A 12,459-nucleotide genomic window follows, 5' to 3' on the forward strand; every position below is an offset into this window, starting at 1 on the left:
ATTTCAATAGACATTTATTTAAAGTAATACATCTGCAATCAAATAATTCTTAAATTGTATGTTTTAGGTTTAACCATCTTCATAAAAATACTTTGAGGATAGCTGCATCCACAGATTTCAACTACACAATTACTTCTTTGCCCATTCTTCTCTTTCTTTTCTTTCTCGAATAACCTCTTTCAGATATGGTTCAAGGTAGAATTTATCCTAAAGAATTAGTAAAATATTACATGTTACTATCACACAGATACATTCCAAACACTCAGAAGGTCTTAATCAACAACAAAAATCATCAAAATTAATTATATTAAATTTCAATTTAAGAAAACATATTTTCAACCCAATAACTATTTGCTTTTTAAAATATAAAAACCCATAATGATACTGTTATAAGGTGCCTTGATAGGTTATGAGAGGGAAATCTGTTGGGGAAGAAAAAGAAATGAGCGTCTACATAGGTTTTTGCCTAGTTTCAGTGAAAGTTCAGGAGTTTCACAGAAGTCCTTCCTGGGATTCAGAGGGCTTCTCACAGGGCTCATCTCATCTCATCAGATGCAGAGGACAGAGAGAAAACATCAGTGGCCTGGGAGGCAGAAGACCTGGATTCTAGCCCTAGCTCTACATATTAGAGGTTTGCCTAGGGATTCTGACGAGTCACTTCTCCTCTAAGTCTCAATGTGTTTTTCTCTAAAATGTTGACAACACTTACTCTACTAACTTCCCAGGCTGCTAAAGAACATTTGTTTGGCACAACTTTGCAAACTCTAAGGCACTATACAAATGAACATGTTACTCTGGTTTCTTATACTCAATCTTAATGACCAACACTGTCAGATATAGAAAAGTTGTTCTACCTCTTCATATTTGGTCCACTGCTCTTTAGGCAAGATCTGATGCCTCATGGTCAGATCCAGTGCTCTCTTAATGCGAAACATCCTGTCATTATAAAGGTTCTCAGGAAGCCTTCTTATGGCTTCTTTTACATCTTCATCCTCGTATATTGTATCATCCCGCATTAACCCTATGATTGATAATAAAAGTTAGATTAAACATGCCTCTCAAAAACCAGGTTTTTTCCCTTAATAAATAAAATCTCTCTATGACTTATAACTTAAGACTTTAAGTGAAATATCAGGAGTTCAAATTACCAGGTACAATAGATAACCTGTGCATTTTATACATATAATGGGTTATTTCTTGAACTGTACTGTGGAAACAATATATGAGCCTCTTAAAATCCACTGCCACAAAATTCACATTTTATCTAAATCAATTTAAAATATATTTTAAATGTTTACTTTGTTTTTAAACTTACATCATTAACCACATGTTTGGCTTTAAATCTGAGACTAATGTTTAAACAATCTTAAAACAATGGTGCACTAAGGAACCAGCGACATTTAATTACACTCGCAACAAGCTTCAACAGCAAAAGGTGAAGTTCACAGCAAATTATAAAGTTCTAAAAAAGTGTAAGAAGCATATGATTGCAAAGATATGAGACAATTTTAATCTTTGAGAAATCTCTACTTTCTGCCTCAAACACTTTAGAGGATTTCACCTCTCTCAAAAAAAAAAAAAAGAACTGAAAAAAGAAAATAGATTTGATTTAACATAACAATAAAATGTGATCCAGTTTTAAAATCTTCTGGTGTACACAGGAACAAGTGAAGCTTTTTTTTGGGAACCATAATAACACTTGCAAAAGCACTACTCTTAGAGAAAGGAAAGAAAGCACAAACACTTACCCAGTTTATTGAATCCTGCAGCATTGTAATACCATTTTCGAATTCCTTCCAGCCACCGGCTTGACGCTGCAACTGATAATTGTCATACTGTTAGCTGCTACAATTCACTTATATTTTATGAACACAGTGATAGGCAAGCAACCAGAAATAGTACTGGTTGCAAATATAGGAAAAAAATTTCCTTTTATAAAGCTTATAATCTATATGTTGTTTATAAAGATTGCTTATTTATGAACAAAAGTGACCACTGGAAAAAAATTAGGCAGCAAGTTATGGGAGGATAGGGTAAACTCAAATACCTCATTGTACAAGGGATCCATGAGTACAATTACTGCCATTCTAGCCTCTCAATACCCTGTGCCTTCATGTCCCCGTTGCCATCAGATTTGAAGTGAGTGATGGACAAGGAACTTGGAACATTTCTATCATGTCATTTCAGATATAGATCACAGGAAATAACTAAACTTTTTTCTTCAAAGGAGCTGAAGTTGTATGAAAAGAGGGTGAGACTTCAGGATAGATCCTTCATTTAGACCCTCATCCTCTAAATTTTATTCTGTATTACAGTTAGGTCACTTGGCCACCTTCTTTAAGATATGTATTTCTGGGAGAATGTTTATACTATTAATTAATCACCTAAAGAGTAACATGAACCACTCCTCTAAAGCAGGTAATTTTCCACCAAGGAAATGGATACTTGAAAATGAATGAGGAGAAACAGTAAAGTTTAAACTCTTTGGGGAACAAGACTTAGCTTGATGGGATAACCCAGTAACATGATAGTGTCTTGTGTTTATAGAAGAGAGAGGGTACAGAAGGGGAGATACAACAAGTCGACATTTTCTTTTAAATTGTCTAGAGCCAATCCCCTTCCAAGGAAGAAAAGCCTGCACTCCTTTCACTCCAACTCTCATGGCTCACCATTAGTACATTACAAATTACACAGCTTTGGTACATATCCTTGGAAATTAAGAGTCATGCATAAAATTGCCACTAAAAAAACAAGTATCAAAGAGTCAACAATCTACAAACATACTCATGGAAGACAAATTATTTATAAAAATGTCTGCCAGTAACTAGGACAATAATTATTAATGGAACATTTATTGTGTCTTATTTGCTTTACCAACATTAGCTGGGTTTATTTACTACCTGCCTGTTATTGCAGAAGGGGAAGTAGGCTTACAGAAGTGATCCCCACCAAGGGCAAAGCTAGCTTGTAAGAGCTGAGATCTGGTCCATATGGCTCCCAAACACAGCATAGAAGCAGAGTGCCTTGAATCTGATAAGCCTCCTTCAATATCTGCCAAGTTAATGAAATAATTCTTAAACATCTCCCTCGCCCACCAAAAGGTCAATGGCAATTAGGTTAAAGGATGTTTTCTGGCAACCTGACGTCGCCTAACAGCTTCACAATTGCTGGAGGCAGGGAGAAGGGGACCAATATTTTTTAAAAGCCACTCCAATACACAGCGCCAGAGGGCAGAGGTGAGGTTAGAAAAAAATAGGGAAAACTCTAACTGATGATCATTGTTTTAAATATCCCAGTAATTTCTGCATTCTAGTCCATAGTAAATGCGTTTGTTCTAGTGTCTACAATAAATACAAATTTCTGTCAACCTACTGATCAAGTTGACTTTCCGGCTAATCCAAGGTTAACCTGAAGCTTCGCCGTAACCCTTGCTCTAATTTCCAGTGTGAGAAGCGCGAAGGGTAGAATGAAATTTCCAATTCTATTTCCTCCGGTCACGTTGACTCTTATCAGAGTAAAAGGGAATCTATTATCTCCCTCGTCGTAATGGCAGAATTTATTGAGCCAATGCGCAAGACAGTGCTTGGGTCATAGCTAACACCGAACTCATTCTGGTTGAAAATCATGCACTAATTATCTCTTTGTGCCCTTGAACATTTCAATGACACACCGAGGGGCAGGGCTGACGAGAAAGCGCAGCTGGAACTCCAGAGCTGTCAGCGCCACCGCGAGCACCTTCAAAGACATCAGGTCACATCCCAACCCTCCGGGCAAGACCGGCCTGGGGACGGCAAAGGGGTGCGGGAAACACGTCCTTTCTGTTGGACTGGAGCTGCCACCTTCCTTTAAGTAGCAAACCCATCCACTTAGGAGAGAGAAAAAGTGAAAAGTGCTACGAAAACAAAAGGTGGGGTGCGGCGATGCCCGCACCCCCGACTAACTTACCAGCCGGCCTGCCCGCCATTTTGACCCGAAAGCGAAGCGTTGCCTTCTGGGTAAGTCCTAGAAGCCGCGCACGGCCCAGTGCGCATGCGCCTTGCAACGCATCGCGAGACTAGGGAGGACGACCGCGCAGGCGCAGCTCTGGCGGCCGACGAAGGACACCTGCGGTGCACCCCTCCCCGCCGGGGTGAGGCTGATGGAGTCGGTCGGGCTTCTTGCGCGCGTGGTTTTGAGATAGAGTCTGTGTGACGTGAAGGGAACACAACACTAGACAAGGAATTAGCAGAACCAGGCTTAAAGCCGGGTTCTATTACTAGTTATGAGATTGTGGGCGGTGTTAATTGAGCTGTTTGTACCAGTAAGGTAACAGTAGGCTAAACATTATATGGACCCAGTCTTATTTTTCTATTGAAGGATTCAAGAACTTGTCATCACCAAATATGCCGAATTGGTGTATTGGTTATTCCGAGTTAAAACACTGAAGAAATTGTAGGTTCACAAAGGGCTAGCTGATCTGTCTCTTCTGCATTCCGCAGGCCACGAAGTTTCCTGGGGGGGGGGAGGGAGGGGGAGCATCTATACCTTACCGGGGCCAGAAAATCGCCTTTATCACCAAAGACTGGAAGTTGGGGGCTGTAGTGGACCTGGATAAATATGCTTTTCGAAGTCACCCTTTTACTAGTTTTACGCCCCCCCCCCCCCCGCTTCCCGCCACACACAAACACACACACATCCAGTTGACTCTACTAGAGAGTTACTGCCCATGGCCAGAGCCCCTTTGTCCTGTCATTTCATCTCAAATGTATCGTTCTGTGTTCAAATAGTATAAAAGCATCTGCTTTGGCCACTTCTTACTGTAGTTACTTTCTTGTGAAGCTCCGCATGAATGTGTAAAGCTAGTAAAATTTGCATGCTGTTCTCTTGTTAATCTGTCTTGTTTTCTAGATACAACCAGAGCCCAAGCAAGAGCAAAGGGGGTTGGAGAGGTGACCTCTTACACACTCATTTAATTCTAAATCTTAAAATACTGCAATTATCCCCATTGTAGAGAGGAAAAAGCTGAGGCTCCTTGTCCAAGGGCACATGGCTAATAAAAATCCAGATTCTTCTTTTTCCAGAATCTGACAATCCTGATACAAATTCTGGGCTCCTTAGTTTTAGCCCATATGCTATGCTACTTTATTAGTTTTGTTTTTTCTGAGTTGGAGTCTCACTCTGTTGCCCAGACTGGAGTGCAGTGGCACGCTCCCGGCCACCCCAGCATCCACCTGCTGGGCTCCAGCTATCCTTCCCCCTCAGCCTTCCAAGTAGCCAGAACTACAAGTTCGTGCTACCACACCAGAGCCATATGCTATGCTACTAATCCAGGAAAGACACCAAACCTCTGGTCTTCAGTTTCTCCAGCTGAGGATCTACATCTAGCCACTTTAGTAGGTTAGGTCAGAAAATATTTTCAAAAAATTAAATCTAAGATGTATTGCAGAATTTGCATACAATTTTAAGATAAAAGAGAAGTATATAGATTTGCTCACTTTTAAGTTTCAGATTCAACATGTGATATCTTAGGTATAAACAACCAGGAACTGAGAACACTTGGGGGAGCTAACATGACTGATAGTTAACAGTGAACTTCTCCCATTAGAAGATAACAATGGTTTTGTTTGCTTATTTTTGGTCAGCTTTAAGCTCAGAGCAGGGACAGTATAGAACTCTGTTTCATTGTAAATTCAAAACGTTAGACTTAATGGTCTTAGTCATATTCTAGTTCTAAAATTTTATTGCTTTTTTTCCTTCTGTCTCTGTGCTTTCACAATTTCTTCTAGTAATTCAGTCCTGTATGCTGCGCTAAAAGCATGAATGGCTTCTTCCAGCCTACACTAGCGAAACTGAAGTATGAAAGATGTGAAGAGATGCAATACATTTGTACATTGGCACATTGCCCTGCAGAGTAGGTATTCAATACACTTTTCTCTTTTCCTTCTTATAAGTTTCAACTTGCTGGTTTTAAGGTGAAGAAGGTAGCAAGAGAAGGAAGACCTTATGTCAAGGGATCAGAAACTCAGGACCACCACGAATTCCATCTTCTACAGGAATTAAGCTAGAGAGCCTGAATGTTTGCTGTAGTCATTAGCATTTATTCAAAAATTATTTTCGGTTTTCTTCTCTCCCAGCACAGGGTTAGGAATTGCTGTTCTCTGCTCCCTTAAAGTTTGGGTACGCTTTGGCCAAGAAAAGTTTGAGAACTTTTAAAGAGCAATTCTCCACATTTCTCCTTCACTCCAGAAATGGTGGAGACGTACAGGACATATCATCCTGTATTACTAAAGATGATGTGGAGCAGAGCCTTTGTGAACCTAAAGAGATATGTATTTTTTTAAAGAGATAAAAACTTGTTTTAAGTCATTTGAGGTTTTAGGATTGTTCATCATAGTGGCACAACTGCCTATTCTGACTGATCTGAGTAGGGTGTTCTTAAAGACAAAACGAGGTTCTGAGCCATAAAGAAACCAAGCAAGGTGGTTCCCATGTTTTGCCTCCCAGTCATACCTTCTTTCTTGTTCCTTGTTTATTGATCTCATCCATTGGAATAGTCCATGAGAACAAATATCTATGCCACTGTATTCTAGGAACTCAAATGTCCATTTACTGAATGAAGAAAATATGTAACAGGAATACCACTATACTTAGTCCTAACCAATTACAAATTTAGTTTTTCATGAGGCTTTTTAAAGGGCCTACAGTACACCACAAAACCATGGTGCAAAAGAGACTATGGCTTACAAAGTCAATGACTTACAACACTAATTATTTCTACCAATTCTGAACTCAGCTGGGTAATTCTGCTCAATGTAGTGTCTGCTGAGGCTGGAATATCCAAGACAGCTTCTTCACTCATCTGGTGCTCACTTGGCATGGCTGAAATAGCTGAGGTTTGGCCAGACCTTTCCCTCCACCTAGTTTCTTCAACAGAGCAATCTACCTCTCTACATAGTGGCATAAAGTTCCAAGAGGACAAGCCCTGATGTGCAAGTGCTTATCAAGCCTCTACTTGACAATGTCCCATGGACTAAATCACATTGGTTCCAAGTCAATATGAGAGGGGGCTACATAAGAGTGCAAATACCAAACATGGTTCGTGGAGGCCACCAGTTAAGTCTACCCAACCTGGTGATCCTAAAACAGATAACTGAAGTTATGATGCCTCATTTTACAAATAAGAAAGCAAAGATTTGAATATTAAATCATTTGCATAGGATAACGTGTGGTAAATGGAAAATAAATCTTTGCTTATTGGTAGGAAGTCAAAGGCTTGTTAAGCCTTTTACTAAATTTCATTGCCTCCACTTACCTTCAAACTTTCCTTTCCTTTTCCTGATCCTTAGTAGTCAACTGTGAGCAATTTTGAATATCTATGCTCAGAAAGATAACACCATAGATAATCCAAAATGAAAAGTTTTGTAGCATTATCTGAATACTAGATGAATAATGAAGTTTGTTCCAGAAACTCATAACATTTCAAGGGAAATAAAACCATTCTGTTATGACACCACTTTAAAAGGCCTATGAATAGAATGAACAGGAAAATCCTCCACTGTTCTCGTCTTTGCAAGAATGACAAAGCACTAGCTTAAAATAAACCAACCCTTTCCCTTTCTCCAAGCTTGCTATATTTTTAGTTCTCTCTTAAGAAGGAAGGAAATGGTCACACAATAACTAAATTGCAGGCCAGGTGCCGTGGTTCAAGCCTGTAATCCCAGCACTTTGGGAGGCCAAGATGAGAGAACTGCCTAAGCCCAGAGGTTTGAGACCAGCCTGGGCAACTTGGCGAGACTTTGTCTCTAACAATAAATTAAAAAATTAGTCGGGTGTGGTAGCATGTGCCTGTAGTTCCAGCCTTGGAAGGCTGAGGTGGAAGGATCACCTGAGCCCAGCAGGTCGAGGCTGTGGTGGCTGTGAGCATGCCACTGCAGTCCAGCCTGGGCAACAGAGTGAGATTCCAACTCAAAAAAAAAAAAAATAAAAAGAATAAAATCACCAGGAACTTGCAGGAAAGATGTAACAGAGCATATGTACCCAAATTCATGATACCAAATTATTTCCACTACCAATTGAGACCTAAGGCATTTATTTAAATTTAAACATATACTCATTTATTCACATAGATATACACACACTTTCTTTACAATATTACATTTCAGCATTCATCAAAAACTAAAGAGTTTTTAAGAATTTTTCAAAGTCCTGTACTGAGGCTTTGGCAATCTCTTCACAAAATATTTCATCAGGAATAGATACTAATTTGTCCAAAGAGATGTAGTTAGGTTTTGCTGGATCATACTGTGCTCTTCCTAAGTAGGTAAGAAATAAATGCCTTTCTTTGACTTTAAACAACCTTGTATTAAATACCTAGAAAAGAAAAAAAAATTTTTTAAAACATTGTACACTGAAGGATGAAATACTTTTTTATTTCATTTTGAGTCAGAGTCTCACTGTGTCACTCAGGCTAGATTGCAGTGGCCCACTCACAGCTCATCACAGCCTTGGTCTCTTGGGTACAAGTGATCCTCCTGTGTCAGTCTCCTGAACTGCTGATTCCACAAGCATGCGCCACCACACTGGCTAATTTTCGATTTGTGTAGAGATGAGGTCTTGTGATATTGTCCAGGTTGTCCTGGAACTCTTGAACTCAAGATATCCTCCCACCTCAGTCTCTCAAAGTGCTGGGATTGCAGGTGTGAACTACCATACCCAACTAGAAGGATGAAATATTTAATAATTTACTGGGCTCAAAACTGTAATAGATTAACAAATATAAAGTACTGACCACATGCTCAGTAAGTATGATAAATGCCACAAGATTTAAACCTATAGCTTCTGTTAAGAAATTATGATTAAAAAGGACTCAAAACCAACATATATAACAGGAAAAACATAATTAAAGCTACACTGTAGGCAAAGATCACTGACTACTCTAGAGACAGAATGTGTTAGACAAGCAAATCCTCAGGCCTCACTCCAAAACTACTTATCAGCAACTTTGAGAGGAGGGCCCAGGAATCTGTTTTAACAGGTCCTCTAGATCAGGAGCCCCCAACCCCTGGGCCTGGACCCTGTTAGGAACTGGGCCACACAGCAGGAGGTGAGCGGTGGGTAAGTGAGCAAAGCTTCATCTGTATTTACCTCCACTCCCTATGGCTCACATTACCATCTGAGCTCCGTCTCTTCTGTCAGATCAGAAGCAGCATCAGATTCTCATAGAAGCATGAATCCAATTGTGAACTGTGCATGTGAGCGATTTAGGTTGTGGCTCCTTATGAGAATATAATGCCTGAAGATCTGAGGTGGAGTTGAGGCAGTAGGTATTAGCGCTGGGGAGCAGCTCCAAATACAGATTAACATTAGCAGTGAGATTTGACTGCAGAGAGACCATAATAAATCAGTTGCACAGCTGCATCTGGTGGCAGGCTTTAAGTCAGAATCTGACACTTATTTTAGTCATTGCAGGGCTCATCCATTATTTTATTTACAACTTCTGTCTTTCTTCTTTTTTTTATGGTAAGTTGGTATAATTATTTCATTATATATTACAATGTAATAATAATAGGAATCAAGTGCACAATAAATGGTATGTGCTTGAATCCTCCCCAAACCGTCCCCCTACCCACCATCCAAGGAAAAATTGTCTTCCATGAAACTGGTCCCTGGTGCCAAAAAGTTGGGGACCGCTGCTCTAGATGAGTCTGATATCTACCAAGTTTGAGAACCAATGTTGGATCTATGCTATAAAAAATTTTATAAGATTTCATAAGCCGATTAAATGAATCTGACCTCTTAGAGGAGCAACTAGGGAAAGTATATCATACTTGCCTCAAAGTAAACTCCTAAAGAACAGATTGGCAGCAACTTTAAAAAGGAGTCAAAAGCAGGCTAAGTCCCCTACAGTCAGCTGCAGAAATAAGGGAGAAAGGGATCTGTCCAGATTCAAGCTTGAGCCCTGAAGAAAGGCCTGTGAGGCTCCCTGCCAAGGCCCAGATGAACTCTATTCAGTACTATGGTTCGAGCTTTCCTCTGGGCCATATTACAGATATATTGTGAACACTGGGCATGACACATGGACTATAATCACTAGACCTGTTTCTCTACATTCAAGTGGAATCAAAATAATAACAGATCACTCAGAAAGGACACATGAAAACAATGAAACACAACTGTTGAAAACAAAAGTAATTTGGGAATAGTGACCAAAAAAGTATAAGGTGCAAACTCATAGGGTTGGCTTGCTTTTGGAACAAAACATGTCCCTTTTTTATCTCTGCAAAAAACAAATTCCATATTATTCTGTCTTCATTTTGGTAACTAAATTCTCATTGCCACATTATTACTGCTAATGAAAATGTAAGAAGCTTCAAATGTATTTTTGTAGAGTGTGACTCCTATGCAGTGATTCTTGGCTTTAAAAACTATCATGCAACATAAAGACAAAACCACAAAAACTCTGAAGCTACCTATTAATTTTCTAAATATAACACTCTGAAGCATTTAATATAGCTTATGGTCAGCTATTACATTTACGTCTCCAATAGCTAATGGTTACTTTATTAGAGAGTTGTGTGCTTCTTCAAGTCCAAGAGCTACAGTTTAGATTGAAGTGTTTTTCCTCTTCATTTTAATAATGCACTAAATTCTCAGGAATTTTTTTCCAACAACCCCTAGCCTGAGAATTAGTGATCCCCTCTTATAGTAAGGGGATCCTCATATACTACGGGAATCCAGGTCTGCCTTCATAGAAGCTCAGAGCAGAAGGGGAGAGGCAAGGTTTTAGGGGGATCCTGAGTAGAAACTCTCTTCTTAGACTAGTGATTTCCTCTTGTTACTCTAAAACTGCTTTTGTCATCTGTTACTTTGCATGGTCTCTTTTTTTTGAAAGGACTAAATTAACCATAGTAATTAGGTTATACTGCTTTCCCCATCCTTAATTAATCATAAGATATATGCGCCAACCAAGACTGTTACCTCCATGAAGAAATTAGTTTTACACCACTGGTTTTTAAAACAAGTCAAACATTTAAAATCTATAGCAGTTCCTTCACAGTCTTACTGCCTAGTTAAGGTATTTTTCCATTAACAAACTTTTTATTTTCCTGTTTTGTTTTTCAGTAATACTACCCAGACCCCCAGGAGTCTGAGAATTCCAATTTGGAAGCCACAGTTCTACAAATGAGCTTCCCAGAAGTTAGGGTCTGGGGTTTCTAAAATCTGTGTTTTTAAATAAGTGATTTTGATGCCATCTGGTTGGCTTATAGTTTCCTCTGCTTGGAAAGTTCCTCTCCATCTTTTATTTTTTTTTCTTTGAGTCAGGGTCTTACTCAGTTGCCTAGGCTAGAGTGCAGTGGCACAATCATGGCAAGCCTAAGTCTCAGGTGATCTTCTGCTTCAGCATCCCGAGTAGCTGGAACTACAGGGGAGCATCACCACACCTGGCTCATTTTTAAATTTTTTTGTAGAGATAAAATCTTGAACTCTTGGCCTCAAGCAATCCTCCCACCTTGGCCTCCCAAAGTGCTGGTATTACAGGTGTGAGCCACCATGTCCAATCACTTTCCATCTTTTAAACACCAGCCATTATTCCACAGATGAGTCAAATGTTACTTCTTAAGAATGGTGGCATATTCTATAAAGAGCATAGGCTTTCAAACTTGAGTGTTGGAGTTCTAATCTTAGCTTTGCCCTTTCCCATCTTTGGTACTGGGTAACCTGGGAGTTACTTAATCTCTTTATGCTTACATTCTTCATCTGTAAAACAGGGATAATAATAGTACCTACCTCATATGTTGTTTGTGAGAATTCAGTAAGTTAATACAAGTAAAGGAGTAAAGACAGAGCTGGCACACAGTAAGCACTCACTTGCTGCTATTATTTGTATAATTTCTCTACTCTGTCTAAATTAAATTAGTCAATGTGGAGGACCTCTGGTTATGACTCTTTACCATTTTGTAAAGCAATTACAACTACAAAACCTGTCTTCCACACTGGATGACAAGTTCCACAAGAATAGAGACCATGTCTGATTTTTGCATCCTTGGTGCCCACACAGTGTCTAGCACAGGGTGGATGCTCAGTTATATACTGGAAGGATGACTGGGCCACTAGGGCCAGGAGGCAACAAGATCAGACCGAGTTACTGTCAATGAATTATCCAACCCAGGGAAAAACAAATAATCATTGCTTTTTAGTTGAAGACTAGTTCACAATTACTCCATAAGCCACATTCACAAAGGCTTCTAAGCACTTTTTCAGTGAATATATTTGCTTTTGGTGAAACAGGAAAATACTATAGTAAGGGCCCGTTCCTAGTGAAGTATGGTAGATAAATAAACATTGCTATATATGAAGGAACTGGATTAATATGCAGTCTAGTTCTGAGAGGTGAATTATGGTCATAATTCTTTTGCTCATTTTTATATCATTACACCTAGCAAATGGAATAGAAGGATCACACTAATGAAATGCAATCTG

General features: G+C 39.3%; 2 protein-coding genes across 5 annotated transcripts in view; both read right to left on the reverse strand.

Moving 5' to 3' along the window:
• On the reverse strand, nt 1-11,568 carry LOC103258555 (cytochrome b-c1 complex subunit 7). Of its 3 annotated transcripts, XM_021711429.1 has the most exons (6): nt 11,558-11,568; nt 10,075-10,080; nt 3,778-3,781; nt 1,749-1,820; nt 855-1,021; nt 1-207 (listed from the first exon to the last, which is right to left on the reverse strand). In XM_021711429.1, the coding sequence occupies exons 1-6, from the start codon at nt 11,564-11,566 to the stop codon at nt 130-132; spliced, it is 336 nt and encodes a 111-aa protein (XP_021567104.1). In that variant the 5' UTR covers nt 11,567-11,568; the 3' UTR covers nt 1-129. The 3 variants fall into 3 exon arrangements, with proteins under 3 accessions (XP_021567104.1, XP_008054410.1, XP_021567105.1); XM_008056219.2 differs by lacking the exons at nt 3,778-3,781; nt 10,075-10,080; nt 11,558-11,568 and adding an exon at nt 3,946-4,046; XM_021711430.1 differs by lacking the exons at nt 3,778-3,781; nt 10,075-10,080; nt 11,558-11,568 and adding an exon at nt 3,950-3,980.
• The window catches only part of MTERF3 (mitochondrial transcription termination factor 3), a 21,584-nt gene continuing 17,195 nt past the window's right edge, over nt 8,071-12,459 (reverse strand). For both annotated transcript variants that reach the window (XM_008056220.1, XM_008056221.2), the window contains exon 8: nt 8,071-8,349. In XM_008056220.1, coding sequence (XP_008054411.1) covers nt 8,155-8,349 — 195 coding nt within the window. In that variant the 3' untranslated portion in view covers nt 8,071-8,154. The remainder of the gene's footprint in view (nt 8,350-12,459) is intronic.

Source organism: Carlito syrichta, unplaced genomic scaffold (assembly GCF_000164805.1).
Source record: "Carlito syrichta isolate Samal-C Ts95f unplaced genomic scaffold, Tarsius_syrichta-2.0.1 Scaffold302287, whole genome shotgun sequence".
Classification (NCBI taxonomy): domain Eukaryota; kingdom Metazoa; phylum Chordata; class Mammalia; order Primates; family Tarsiidae; genus Carlito; species Carlito syrichta.

Bases quoted from the DNA above. Each gene is read 5' to 3' on its own strand.
- LOC103258555 (XM_021711429.1), bottom strand. The intron at 1,022-1,748 runs GTAAGTGTTTGT...TATCAATCATAG, and splicing joins TGCAGGATTCAATAAACTGG to GGTTAATGCGGGATGATACA. The intron at 208-854 runs GTAGAACAACTT...CTAATTCTTTAG, and splicing joins AGTGGACCAAATATGAAGAG to GATAAATTCTACCTTGAACC.